Raw genomic sequence first — 14,324 nt, forward strand, 5'->3', positions numbered from 1 at the left:
CAGTCTTGACAGACTCTGGGGTTGTGCGCCCATCTCACTTAAGAGGCCAGGGGCCAGCGCTGTCCGGAGACACTTCCGGGTCACGTGGCCAGCATGACATCGCTGCTCTGGCGAGCCAGAGCCGCACACGGAAACGCCGTTTACCTTCCCGCTGGTAAGCGGTCCCTATTTATCTACTTGCACCCGGAGGTGCTTTCGAACTGCTAGGTTGGCAGGCGCTGGGACCGAGCAGCGGGAGCGCACCCCGCCGCAGGGATTCGAACCGCCGACCTTTCGATCGGCAAGCCCTAGGCGCTGAGGCTTTAACCCACAGCGCCACCTGCGTCCCACAGAGACCTTTACGCAGTATATATACTGAAAGTGACAAAAGTTAAAGTTACACATTAGGTCCATCTGTTACTTTCTCCATTATGGATTTATAATGGCGTTAGAGGACCACCAGTGGAAGTCTTTGGAACCTCATGAATTTCTAATTGTTTCAAAAGATTCCTTAGTAAATAAAGCATTATGGCAGCATCAGTCAATCTGTCTCTTGCTGCCAGATTTTGGAAATTGACACCAAGGCTGCGCAAGGCAGCAATTAGAAGTTACTGCCTTTATATACATAAAAGCTTTTTAAATAACTCAAGTGTTTCTTTAATCTGCTGTCTCATTGATTTACTAGCTAATTACTTTTTAACTGTGTTTACTAAAAAGGATTCTGACTTTATTGCAAGCAATAGTCTTACTACAGATGCCATTTATTCCACTGGCACTGCAAAATAGTTTAAATATTCATTTAACACTGAGTCATTGCCTTCCCTTCCACCTTTTAAAGGCCTGAGTCATAGTCCGTTTCGAAAAGTGACATTATTGCTATTTACTGCCTAGCAATTTTCAGACAGTGATTAGGTTCAAACCATGATAGATAATGAGTGCATATATAAGACAGACTTTCCCCCAAAAAGATTTGTCACTAGAATATGTGACTAGACAAAACAAAGTAGAAAAGTGATTAAGAACGCACACGGAAGTGGTGAAATTATACCACTCTAGATGGAAAGGGAAGTCAAGGCACAACAGCCTCTTTGTTTGTTTGTTTGTTTGTTTGTTTTCTTGATAATACTGCATTTCCATTAAATTATTGGGGCAGTTAACAAAACATTAACAACATGAAATTATAAAAATATACAATGAAACCTAAGCTTGCCTGAAATAAAATAGTTTTTAGGTTGCTCATTTAAATGCAGGATAGAGAGCTTTGGTAGGCTATTGCAGGGACAGGGCCGGCTCACACATGAGGTCAGGTCAGAAGACCACCTCAGGTGGCAGGATCCACAGGGCCACAGATCTCAATATAGTTGTACCTCAGGTTAAGTACTTAATTCATTCCGGAGGTCCATACTTAACCTGAAATTGTTCTTAACTTGAAGCACCACTTTAGCTAATGGGGCCTCCTGCTGCCGCCGCACCGCTGGAGCACGATTTCTGTTCTTATCCTGAAGCAAAGTTCTTAACCTGAAGCACTATTTCTGGGTTAGCGAAGTCTGTAACCTGAAGCGTATGTAACCTGAGGTACCACTGTATAGATCTTTATCCCTCCCTTGTTCCTGATGTAGACCTTGACTCACCCCTTCTTCTTTGGCAGGGGTGGGGCATCATTTGGTGGTTCGCTTCAGGTGCCAAGATGTCTTGGGCCAGCCCTGTGCAGGGAGGTGGGTACCCATCAACCAACTTTTCATGATCAGACTTCTGAGGCACGTCCTAAGCTGGCAGATTCATATGGGAAGGGGTGGCTCTCAAGGTATCCTGTTCATCCATTAACAGGCTTTCAAGTTAAATTCCTAAATTGGGTTCTAGCAGCATAGCTGCATGTAGTAAAAAGTGCAACGGGTGTGGGGGGTGGTGGAAAGGTTTTCCTGGGAGCCTGTATGGCCTAATGGTTTGAGGATATCAACCTAGAAATTCCACCTTGGGCAGAGGCTGTTGGAAGAAGAGGAGCTTTAGAATAAGGCAACACCCAGAAGACGGATGTTCTTTTGTGTTTTTTACATGTTCACAGATCTCATGCAGGGTAGAAGTTCAAAAGTTGTATGCGCCATACATTTGCACTGGCACGCAAGGGTTATTAGAGCGAAAGCATGGAGTCGCTTGCCCATCTGCTTGTCCGCTTTTGTCCTGTGTATCCTGTTGCTTCTGTTGGCCCTTGGTTGCATCAACAAGTTATCCGTGAGCTCAATGTGATCAGTGGTGCACAGTGTGCTGAACTATAGAAATGCCGTATAAATAATAAACTAGTAAGATAACTGATGTGTGCTCCTGATAATACTGAAGGAAAAGAGGCTGCTGAAACTCTATGAAGCTGCAGAGGCAATGGAAAGGAAAGCTGCAGCCAGGAGGGAGGGAAGAGGGATGTGATCAAGGGAACAAGAGAAGACGATCAGTTGAAAACATGTTGCTGTGTGCTAAATATTTTTATTTTTTTGAAATTTTATTATTTTCACATAACAAATTATTTCAACAATTATATGTGTGCTAAATAGATACAACTTTGTTTTTAAGAAGCCTACTGGGCTAAAGAACAGGATATTGCAGTAGGGGACAAATTAAAGAGACCGGATAAGAGCATAAGCTTACAAAATGAATGAGAGGCTAGATTTTGGCAAGGCGGCAGGGGAAAACACAGAAATCCTAAGATGATGAGGAAAAGAGGACTTGCTGAAAATGGTTCCAAGGGTCCACGACTGATTTTGCTAAATGACAGAATTGCTCAGTTGAAAAAGACATGACATTTTCGACTTGATATGGACGGAGACTTGAGCAGGTCTGTGTGCTGCTGGTTTTAATGCATTACTGTTAGACAGAAGCATATGTAAACCTGTGTAATAAGTTGGTTGAATGTGTGTGTGTACACGCTGTCTTAAAAGGAACATTAAAAAGCATTGCAGTTCTGATATGCTTTCTGCCGTGCTGTTTTTGCAGGAGTGGTTTGCAGTGTATGTGGAACTTAATCAACAGATTGCAGCTTTGTTAAATGCCGGGGATGAAGAAGACCTTGTGGAACTGAAAGCATTACAGCAGCAGTTAAGTGATGTTTGCTACCGGCAAGCCAGTCAGCTGGAGTTCAGGCAGAATCTGTTGCAGGCAGCACTTGATTTCCATGGTGTTGCCCAAGAAGTAAGTCAGTATACATTCTTACTCACTGTACAGTCTTGCTGTGTGATGATTACTACAGATGGCCAACAGGTTTTTAGGAATGAGCAAATTCCAAAATACACCAATCCATTTCTGAGGACTTTCAGTAGCTAAAGCCTTCTGTTTTATGAGGATTTTTTTTTGAATGAATTAATGAATCTTTATTTGCATCAGCCATTGGCTATAGCAATAAAGGAACAATATGATATACAAAGAATAGAAATACAATGGTACCTCTGGTTACGTACTTAATTCGTTCCGGAGGTCTGTTCTTAACCTGAAACTGTTCTTAACCTGAAGCACCACTTTAGCTAATGGGGCCTCCTGCTGCCGCCACCGCCGCACGATTTCTGTTCTCATCCTGAAGCAAAGTTCTTAACCTAAAGTAATATTTCTGGGTTAGCAGAGTCTGTAACCTGAAGCATATGTAACCTGAAGTGTCTGTAACCCGAGGTACCACTGTAAAAAAGTCAGTTATATAGGGTTTTGAATCAGTAGGCAAATAGTGGATCTTATTCTGATTGCCCCAGCTAAAATTCATTGCAGTGTTGTAGAAAGATTCTGATGTGTCTATTACTTATGCAAACTTGAATTTATAGTCATTGAGGGCGCTTATTTTTATTGCTCTTGAGAGAGGACATTGGGCATTGACTACTGTAGAATGTCATGACCACGGTGCTTAGTGTCTGTGCATATCTGACAGTTTAAAGCACATCCTGCTTCTCCTCCTGTTTTGTAATGCCCAGAAGTGATGACTTTTCTTCATCTTAAACTATTGGCCCTCTTCCATTCTGTACCTGGGGCCCTTATCGATGTCTGCACACACACACAAAAAGAGGCATATAAGGTCTTGTTGGGAGTCCACATCTTGATCATTGGAGATTGGTAGAAAGTGTGGCAGCAGTATTCTTGATGAAGGGTGTTTGGTGAGGAGTGTCTGTTGTTCAGGTCATCTTCCTATCTCCTAGTTTTATCTCCCTTTACAGCTCGTGTGTGTATGTGTTTCAGTGTCACAGCACACCCTGCCATTGCAGCACATCCTTGGTGGAAGCACGAGAAACACAGGTTTTTGAAGTAATATGATACCTGGGGTTTTTCTTGCTGTCTTTTTCAGTTGTCTCAGCAACTAGACGGCCTACTAGGGATGTTGTGTGTTGATGTCGCACCAGCAGACGGGACGTCAATTCAGCAAACTCTAAAGCTATTGGAAGAGAAACTGAAAAGTGTTGGTAAGCCCATACATTGTAGAAACCTCCAAATCTATAAAACAGTGAACAATTGGGAAAAAATAATTTTTTAAGTATACATTGATGTTTCCCTCACGTTCGTAACTAAGCATAGAGGGGAAAACGGACCTTTCTGGCCACAATTCAGCAATTCATGCAGAAGAGATTGGGTGAGCATGGCAGGCCTTTTCTCAGATGCACATCCCCCTCCCATCCCATTCTCTTAGGGATAATTACAATTCCCTTTCTTTTAAAAAAACAACAGTGCAATTGGGGGGGGGGGCACAAGCCTAATTGAATAATTGGATTTGCTTTACAGTTGTTTGGATTTTGGATGCAAACTCTTGGCTTCCTTTTGCAATTGGCTCAAATACTGTTGAGATGTAAAAGTCTTAACAGTACATTTAAATTCATTTGTATTGCAGCAAGGAAACATCATAAACAGTGTACGTGAATCCCTGACAATCCACCTGCTTCCAAGGCTTAAAACTTACAAAGCTGCTTTCGTGTATTAAATTGCATGTAGAGGGAGTCCATGTGTTGAGACTGGACATTGCAGATGGGCAGCCTCTATGCATAGACCTCTTTACATTTTGGACTTCCATGCAGTTGGGGTTCCAGCTCTCTTGGAAGTCTGTGCATGTAAAGGTCTGTGCATTTAGGCTTTCCTCTTTCAGACACAAGTGTTCAGTGTTTGAACATTACAGTGAGGGTGGAAAAAAAACACACCGCATGTCTTCAGCCTGCTGCCCCTTGTGATCATATGGATCCCCTTAGCTTAATTAACAGTTATCATGTGGAGGATGCTTATGATTAAGCTGCATAATATGTCCAGACTTGGAAGATTTGTGCCAGTATTTACAAAGCTTTAAGAAGAAAACTAGGGATGTGGATGGCGCTGTGGTCTAAACCACTGAGCCTCTTGGGCTTGCTGATCAGAAAGTTGGTGGTTCGAATCCTCACGACAGGGTGAGCTCCCGTTGCTCGGTCCCAGCTCCTGACAACCTAGCAGTTCGAAAGCATGCCATTGCAAGTAGATAGTACTGCTGCGGCAGGAAGGTAAACGGCGTTTCCGTGCGCTGCTCTGGTTTCGGTGTTCTGTTGCGCCAGAAGTGGCTTAGTTATGCTGGCCTCATGACCTGGAAAAATTGTCTGCGGACAAACGCTGGCTCCCTTGGCCTGTAAAGCGAGATGAGTGCTGCAGCCCCAGAGTCGTCTGCGACTGGACTTAACTGTCAGGGGTCCTTTATCTTTACCTTTTAAGAAGAAAACTAATCTCTTTCGTTTTGAAAAACACCTGTTAAACGTAAACTGAGATAATGCATACAATAGTCAAATTAAGAAAGTGGGCAAACTTCAAAATCCCTGCTGTGTTCATAAGACTGGAAGGGACACAAATAATTAACATATAAAGCTGCCTTATACTGGGTCAGACAATTGGTCACTGTCTTCCACTGTGTTTCAGTCTTTCTTAGCCCTTAGTATTTCTTTTTTAACTGGTGACACCAGGGTTTCAACCTGGGTCATTCAGCATGCAAGTTGTACGTTTTGCTAGTAAACTGTGACCTCTCCCCATAATAAATACTAACTTTGTGACTGTAAGAAATTATACTTAAAAAAAAAAAAGATGCAATAGGAAACTTAAATACTAGCTATCTATATGTTTGCACAGTTAGGGTTGACTGGCAGCTTTTGATTGCCAAACTTGCTCATTTTGAAGTCTAGTAAGTTACGTGACATATCATTTATTGAGTGAAATCACTGCAACTAAACTTGCACATGGATGAAGAGAGAATTGGACAGAAATTAATGAGTAGAGGGAATATGTCATTTGTTCACATTTGCACCTGTTTGAGGGTGGGAAATGTACTAGTTCTATGAAACAAAGAATTTGGGTTTTTTGTACCTTAGACTTAGGTCTGCAAGGTTTGCGTGAAAAAGGTCAAAGTCTTCTTGATCAAATATCTAACCAGGCATCTTGGGCTTATGGAAAAGATGTAACCACGGAAAACAAAGAGAATGTTGATCACATCCAGGGAGTGATGGAAGACATGCAGCTCAGGAAGCAAAGGTAATAATTATGCTGCCTAGCAGCCCTGAAAAGTTCCCTCTAGCTCAGAAGTTCTCTTAACTGTGCCATTTTGTATGAAAATTCTGTATGACTTTAAAATTGCTTTAGTTCACTTGATGCCTTTTGATAACTCAGCAACTGCAGTTGTGGTATTCTTTTAAAAGAAAACATTAAGATGTCATAATGTGCCATATAGTACTGCACAAAAGACCAAAGGATCAGGCTGAAAACGAATAGAGTTAATCATGAAAGAGAATAACTTAATAATGAACAAAACCCTGATCTGCTTATATCTGAAAACTGAAAAAATGTATTCTTTACAAGTTATGACAAAGAAAATGAACTGAAACCAGTCTTGAAAGTCCTTAGGATTTATCTATCAGATGATTATCTTGTAGTGTTTAAATATTAAATCTTTCTCCCCTGATATTAAGACTCAGAGGCTGCCGATTTCAGTCTCCATTTCCTGCTTCTCTATGAGCAAAACAGGCTCTGCTGCTGCTACTTTGTCTAAACCCCAAGAAATGTCCACTGCAAAAGCCACACAGAGATGGAGGTTGGCTCCCAGCAGAAAATTAAAAGCACAAGAAAATGTCAAACATTAGAAACTTCCCTAAACTGGGCTGCCTTTAGATATCTTCTAAAAGTCAGATAGTTGTTTACAGTGGTACCTCGCAAGACGAAAGAGTTTTTTCGTTTTTTGAGTTGCTTCGCAAGACGAATTTCCCTATGGGCTTGCTTCACAAGACGAAAACGTCTTGCAAGTTTGTTTCCTTTGTCTTGCAAGTTTGTTTCCTTTTTCTTAAAACCGTGCATTCAGGGGGTGCAGTTGCGACTTGACTTCGAGGAGCAACTCATAGCACGCGGTGTGGTATCCTTTTTTGAGGTTTTTGAAGACTTTGGTGATTTTTGAAGCTTTTCCAAAGTCCGTGCTTCGCAAGATGAAAAAACTCGCAGAACGAATTAATTTCGTCTTGCGAGGTACCACTGTATTTCCTTGACATCTGATGGGAGTTCCACAGGGTGGGCGCCACCACTGAGAAGGCCCTCTGCCTGGTTCCCTGTAACCTCACATCTTGCAGTGAGGGAACTGCCAGAAGGCCCTCGGCGCTGGACCTCAGTGTCCGGGCAGAACGATGGAGGTGGAGACGCTCCTTCAGGTATACTGGGTCGAGGCCGTTTAGGGCTTTAAAGGTCAGCACCAACACTTTGAATTGTGCTCGGAAACGTACTGGGAGCCAATGTAGCTTTTTCAGTACTCATATGTTATATGAGAATAGCAATAGCTAAAAGAAATTATATCCCTTCACAAGGCAATGGTTTAGGCTTTCCCTCCACCTGCCCTGGATTGTGTGCTATTAATTCATGATAAGTATTTAAGTGACCAAAACTGGATATGGACAATTTTTAAAAGGTCAGTTTTTTGGGGGGAAATGCAATGTTTTTGTTGGGCCAGAAACCTCATTTAAACTAGCAGTACAAAATACAATACAATAACAGTACTTACATAGGTATATGAGGTGATATCTAATATTAGTCATACTAAGAATAGACCCATTGAAACCAGTGGACTTACTCAACTATATTGTAACCCCAGAATATTGCCCATCATGTATGAAGTTGGAGAACTATGTTGGCCAAGAAATGATAGTGCTTATCAAAATTTTGCTGATTTTTCAAACAATTCTTTTCATATATTTATATATTTTCATGGTACGTTGTAGTAATATTTTTACCCAACCTTAGGGTTGTCATATGTCCAGAATTTCCCAGACATAGCCAGGATTTTTGGTCATTGGAAAAATTGTCTGGGTGGAAAATCGCTAGATGTGCAGGAAAATCTGGATGAATGGTATGTTGGAAGTGTAGTTTTTGGCAAATTTCCTTAAAAATAACTCAACAACAAGTTTGCCCAAAAAAGCTCAACTTTTTCACTTTTTGAAATATGGCAACCCTACCCAATCTTTAGTGGCACATGAAAGAAAGAAAGAAAGAGGAATTGTTCATGTGTTGCGTCTACGATGGGAGTGATGGGTTGAGTGCTAGGCAATAGTGTTTAGCTTTCTGATGTGGTTGCTTATTATTCCGGCTTTCACAGATGTGAAGACATGGTAGATGTCAGACGATTGAAGATGCTTCAAATGGTTCAGCTCTTTAAATGTGAAGAGGATGCTGCACAGGTGAGATTGAGCTGCATATTTATTGTTGGCCAGGGTTGTTAATATAAACTTGCTTCCAAAGAGAGAGAGAGAGAGAGAGAGAGAGAGAGAGAGAGAGAGAGAGCGCCTAGTCAAACAATTAAATAGTTTTAGGTGTTTGGGCACCACTGTAAAATACACTGCAGACTTCTTATTACTTATTGTGCACATCTGTGACAGATGGATTTGTGTTAGTTTAAATGTTTTCTGTTTTACAGTCTGTTTCTACTCTTCCCTCTAGGCAGTAGAATGGTTAAGTGAATTACTCGATGCTCTACTGAAGACCCACACCCGCCTGGGGGACGATGCTCAAGAAACCAAAATTTTGTTGGAAAAGCATCGGAAATTTGTTGATGTAGCACAGGTATATGAAGGGTTTCTTTCACTGTGTAATCAGGCTAGGTGGGTCACTAGAAAGCTGCCTCTAAGACTTCTCATTGATATTTAAAATTAGCATTTTCATTTAGACTATTTGCTGAGCTTTTTTTCTGATTGCCAGAAACCTTGGCTAGATCTGACAAGATTATTCTATTGGAACATCCCCTTGGGGACAACCACAGCCCCCCCCCCAAGTGTTTTCATGCATCATAAAATGTACAAGATTGGTTTTGAAATGCTTGAATTCACTTCATATCTGACAAATGTGGAGTGGTTACTCCATGTACCCTAAGCAATCCTCTGCATTATTTTTTTTTTAGAAGTTACTTCCCTGATCAGCTATTGGATTTGATAAAGGAACTAGTGTGTTCAGACAAGTAAATGATAAACAATAGGACTACTATGTCCAAAAGCAAGGCACCAAAGGTTTTGGCATGGTTTTACTAAGCAGATGTTAATTGCTGTGCAGATCCAGAGAAGGGTGTTCCTCTGTTGTTACTCAGGCCTTTTCAGGGGGGGCACTCTCAGCACCTTAATGACCTTCTGGAAAGGCCCAGCAGGAAGGGGGGGGGGGAGACAGCCATGTTGTTGTTGTTCTTTAGTCGTTTAGTCGTGTCCAACTCTTCGTGACCCCATGGACCAGAGCGTGCCAGGCATTCCTGTCTTCCACTGCCTCCCGCAGTTTGGTCAGACTCATGTTTGTAGCTTTGAGAACACTGTCCAACCAGCCATAGGGACAGCCATAGGGTCCCCTTTTCATGAAAAACAGAACGGGGACAGGAAGTGAAGATGTTTACCCTGTCACTGTGCTCCTTGACTCCTTTGTAGTTCACAGAGAACACAAAGGTGGCAGAATATGGGATCTTTGTTCTGAATATTTGAGACCTAGTCAGGGGTGCAGGCCAGAGAGTCTGGTACTTGCTGTTGTTGTGCAGGCGAGTGGATTTTTAAAAAAACATGGTGGGCTTAGGGGAGAACGTTCTCTGTTCTCAAAGCACCTGTATGGGTTTGTGCAGCAGGCTCCATCCATAAAAGTGTGTGCATCCCCTACCTCCCAAGTCAGTTGTTCAGACCAAGCAAACAAACCCCCCAAAGGGTTAGCTTTCTGTTTCCCTCGCCTTTCATCGTTCAGTTGGATTTCCCAAGCAAGGCCATTGCAGTTCGTTCCTGCGTTTGGAAAAGTAGGCCGATGTGTTAATAATCAAATGAAGTGCAAGAACGCCTTGTGACTTACATTTGAGGTATTTTGTGTCTTGCCGATGTGTCGCTCTTTTGTAGTTATAGATCTGTCCAAGGATTTGAGATTGAAATTTAACAACTTTCTTCTTTTTTGCTTTTTATAGAGTACTTATGATTATGGAAGGCAGTTACTACAGGCTACCGTCGTTTTGTGTCAGTCTCTGCGATGCACTTCTAGGTCCTCAGGAGACACACTTCCAAAGCTGAACAGAGTCTGGAAACAATTCACCATCACTTCCGAAGAGCGAGTAACTAGGCTGGAGATGGCTGTCGCTTTCCATTCAAATGCTGAAAAAGTTAGTTGCTACCAGCTACCAACATACGAATATTGCTCTGTTGTTTTAAGTGAACTCTGGAAGCAGTTTTCTTTTTCTTAATACCACTTTGTTACAGGTTTTGCAAGAATGCCCGGACCAGCCTGAATCTATAAATGACCAGGAACAATTTGATGAGATTGAAGCTGTTGGAAAATCACTTCTGGATAGATTAACAGTACCTGTTGTTTATCCTGATGGGTATGTAGCTCATCCTTAGAATATGATTTTTTCTAAAATGCTTTAGTTTGCAATACAAGTCAAACAGATTTTAAATGAGGGGGCCATGCAAATACTGCAGCTGAAATATTCAATTTGGAAAAAGAACAAGTAGTCAGATGCTATAGCAAAAAGTTAAATATTTAAATAAAATTTATTTCTTTACAATGTCATCAAAAGGTATTTTTAATCGAGATGCGTGCCCATCAATTGCTTCACAGAGTAGAATTAGCGTATTTTTCGCACCATAGGACGCACCTTGTTTTAGAGGGGGGAGAACAAGGAAAAAAAATTCTCCCCCTCTCTGCCCAGCGCCCCTTCAGCGAAGCGGCAGGAGGGGGAGAATTTTCCCCCTCTTGTTTTCCCGCTCTAAAACAAGGTGCCGTTTAAGGTGCGTTCAGGCGGCTACCTTGGAAGCCTGGAGAGCGAGAGGGGTCGGTGTGCACCGACCCCTCTCGCTCTCCAGGCTTCAGGTTCCTTTCGACCTGCTCTTTGGGGCTGGCAGGGGAAGCCCACCACCAGCCCCAAAGAGCAGGTCAGGGAGCAGCGGAAAGGCGCAGCGGAGAGGCTGCTGCCATAGTCGTGCATCACCTCCCCAGCTGGGAGAGGGTCACGGGGCTATGGCTTCTTTAGCCCCTCACGCGCTCTCCCAGCTGGAGAGGTGGCGCGCGGCTAAAGAGGATCCTGCCATAGCCGCGCGTCACCTCTCCAGCTGGGAGAGGATCGCGGGGCTGTGGCTCCGGCAGGGCTCCCCACGCTGCGGATGTCTGCCCGGCGCAAGGGCGCTCTGCTTCAGGGCGCCCCGGGTGGCAGGCTGCTATCCGCAGCGTGGGGAGCCCTGTGGGGAACTCCGGCAGGGCTCCCCACGCTGCGGATGTCTGCCCGGCGCAAGGGGTGCTCTGCTTCAGGGCGCCCCGGGCGGCAGGCTGCTATCCGCAGCGTGGGGAGCCCTGTGGGGAACTCCGGCAGGGCTCCCCACGCTGCGGATGTCTGCCCGGCGCGAGGGGCGCTCTGCTTCAGGGCGCCCCGGGCGGCAGGCTGCTATCCGCAGCTGGGGAGCCCTGCGGGGAACTCCCGCAGGGCTGCCTAGGCTGTGGGTGTGTTCCCGAAGCGCCAGGCGCTCTGATTTCAGCGCGCCCGGTGCTCCGGGAAACAGGCTGCTATCCTCTATAGAGGCTCCTTCCATAGCTGCGCCACCTCTCCAGCCGGGAGAGGGTAGCGGGGCTATGGCGTCTTCGCTCCATAGGACGCACACACATTGCCCCTTCATTTTTGAAGGGGAAAAAGTGCGTCCTATAGAGCGAAAAATACGGTAAATGAACAAATGGAATGTTTATTGCTCATAAATTGAAGCTGCTCCAAACAAATCACATTAGTTTGAATATGTACTATCAAAGTTTTGAGTCTGGTGTAAAAATAATGGTGGCATAACATCCATATTCATCAGTCAGGTCTGGGGCCTCATCCTAAGACAATTCAGTACTGTACTAGCCAGGTGTAGTGTAAAGTAATTGTGCGTGTGTTTTTTAATCAAATTGGTATCCACTGAGAACAAATCCCATGTGCCTTGCTTGTTTTTTCTTTGTTTTAGTACTGAACAGTACTTTGGGAGCCCGAGTGATATGGCTTCTACAGCTGAACACATTAGAGAGAAGATAAAGCTGGTTTGTTTGAAAAAACAGCAGCTGAGACAACCAGAAGTCTGTACAGCAGAGAGCTAATAGTGTCCATTTGCCAGTTCATAAGATGTCTCTACGTTACCCAGCATGTCATCTGCATTCTGCGCCTGCCATAATACATTAAAACGCATTTCTACAGCTGTTATGAAAGAATCCCGTCCTTCTTGAAGTAAAAACTTACTCTACATCTTAACAGTGTATTTCTACCAAGCCATAATTATTTAACATGCTATGAAACCATAGACTTTAAATATTATCAAAAGGAACTGAAAATATTGCACTGAACCCTTTTTTCTCTGAAGCTTTCCCCCCAACCAGTCGGGTGCTTCTTTGCCTAAGCAGCTGATGCAAGCTTTGAATGGTGCTAATAAGTACAAGTTCCATACAGAATAGTAATTCTCTTTATTCTCCAGATGATGTAGTATTTTTAGGCTGTAGGCAAGCTATCTGTTGTTTAGACAGTGGTGACCCTATAGTTATAATTTGCATTACTTTTCAAATGGTCCCTTTTATTGTGCCAATATACATCCTGCCCATCAAATCTTTGAAATTCATTATAGTTGGTTTCCCCCCACCCCCTTCCAATTTGTATGGATAATGTATTGAAAGCTGTTTTGTGCTTAATAAAATCCAGCTTTTTAAAATCTTACCATCTTTTATGCAAGCCTGTGTTTCCTAATGTGTAGCAGACCTTCATCTGTAGCAGTGGGAAGGCCAGCCCCTTCCTTTGCCTTCCCAACTTCGGAACAAACATTCCTCCAGTCTGCTTCTCTCTTACAACGTGAAATGAACGTACAGTCTGGATCAGGGGTGGAAAAAAAACATCTTCATAAGTAAGCCTCACATTTCTTCTGTTGACTAAATTCAAAAGATCTGAGCCAAGCAGAAAAGAGAAGGGAAGCGCTTATCAGCAATATTGGTTCTCAATTTCCTCCTGCCTTCGTGAGAGGTGTGGCAGAGAATGTACATCTTTCCTATGTACAGCTCTCTGCAGAAAGGGCAGAAGATTTGAATGTTCTAAAAAGAAAAGTGCAAGAGATATAAGGAAGCAAGTGAAACAGTTCAGATAATGAATGATGAGAGGGTTTGTTGGGGTGAGTTTCCCCTCCAACATGTCATTCTTTTTCCCCCCCATCCCTCCCTTTCTGTACTAGTGAACATTGCAAGTACGTTCTTTTAGTTAACATGCTCTTTCCTGAATAAGCTCGTGTTAAATAGGTAGTTGATATGCAGTTTCCCAAATCGATAAATGCTACATATTATAATAAAAGATTATTACACATAGGGCATAAGATTCAAGCTAATTATGTGTATTTGCTCTTTCAATCTGCAAAAGCCAAATTAAAAAAAATATTTTATATTTATGCAGTATGGGATTTTCAGTGTTTTTTAAGACTCGTAGAAAGGTAAGATTATAGCAGGAGGCAGTTTTACAGGATGCCCCTGTGTTTTTTTAGCTACCCTTTGTATAAGAGGCTCAAAGTGCTCTATCACCTTGGCTCTTAAAAGGAGCAAAGTTTTATACTAATGCTGCTGCTTTGAAAAGCAAACTTCAATTTGGGTATTAGGAATGTGGCTTGCATACGACTCCCTTCTCTGCTCCCTTCCTCTCACGTAGTCAAAGTCTGTAGGGGCTGCCAAACTGGCTTGGACATGGGAATAGTATTTAGAGGCTCCTTTCCCAAGACACATGGCCTGATAAAATGGGTAGCAATCTGCTCTGAGTGCTTGGGTGGGGGGTTACACAGGTGGGGGCGAGGAGAGTGGGTAGTTACATGCGCAAACATGAATTATTGCATTGATGAAGCTAGTTACTTAAAGCTGCA

At 43.1% G+C, this 14,324-nt stretch overlaps 1 protein-coding gene and 1 long non-coding RNA gene across 4 annotated transcripts in view; one reads left to right on the forward strand and one right to left on the reverse strand.

Moving 5' to 3' along the window:
* Positions 1 to 1,314, reverse strand: part of LOC307220637 — a 165,391-nt gene extending 164,077 nt beyond the window's left edge. For both annotated transcript variants that reach the window (XR_013841013.1, XR_013841014.1), the window contains exon 1: positions 337 to 1,314. This is a non-coding gene — a long non-coding RNA (uncharacterized lncRNA). The remainder of the gene's footprint in view (positions 1 to 336) is intronic.
* Positions 1 to 13,147, forward strand: part of SESTD1 (SEC14 and spectrin domain containing 1) — a 55,112-nt gene extending 41,965 nt beyond the window's left edge. For both annotated transcript variants that reach the window (XM_079978404.1, XM_079978403.1), the window contains exons 12-19: positions 2,962 to 3,156; positions 4,289 to 4,403; positions 6,312 to 6,471; positions 8,570 to 8,651; positions 8,911 to 9,033; positions 10,391 to 10,582; positions 10,680 to 10,801; positions 12,411 to 13,147. In XM_079978404.1, coding sequence (XP_079834530.1) covers positions 2,962 to 3,156; positions 4,289 to 4,403; positions 6,312 to 6,471; positions 8,570 to 8,651; positions 8,911 to 9,033; positions 10,391 to 10,582; positions 10,680 to 10,801; positions 12,411 to 12,540 — 1,119 coding nt within the window. In that variant the 3' untranslated portion in view covers positions 12,541 to 13,147. The remainder of the gene's footprint in view (positions 1 to 2,961; positions 3,157 to 4,288; positions 4,404 to 6,311; positions 6,472 to 8,569; positions 8,652 to 8,910; positions 9,034 to 10,390; positions 10,583 to 10,679; positions 10,802 to 12,410) is intronic.
* Positions 13,148 to 14,324: the final 1,177 nt, after the last annotated feature.

The sequence above is a fragment of the Podarcis cretensis genome (assembly GCF_951804945.1).
Source record: "Podarcis cretensis genome assembly, chromosome: 1".
NCBI classification, from domain to species: Eukaryota; Metazoa; Chordata; class Lepidosauria; order Squamata; family Lacertidae; genus Podarcis; species Podarcis cretensis.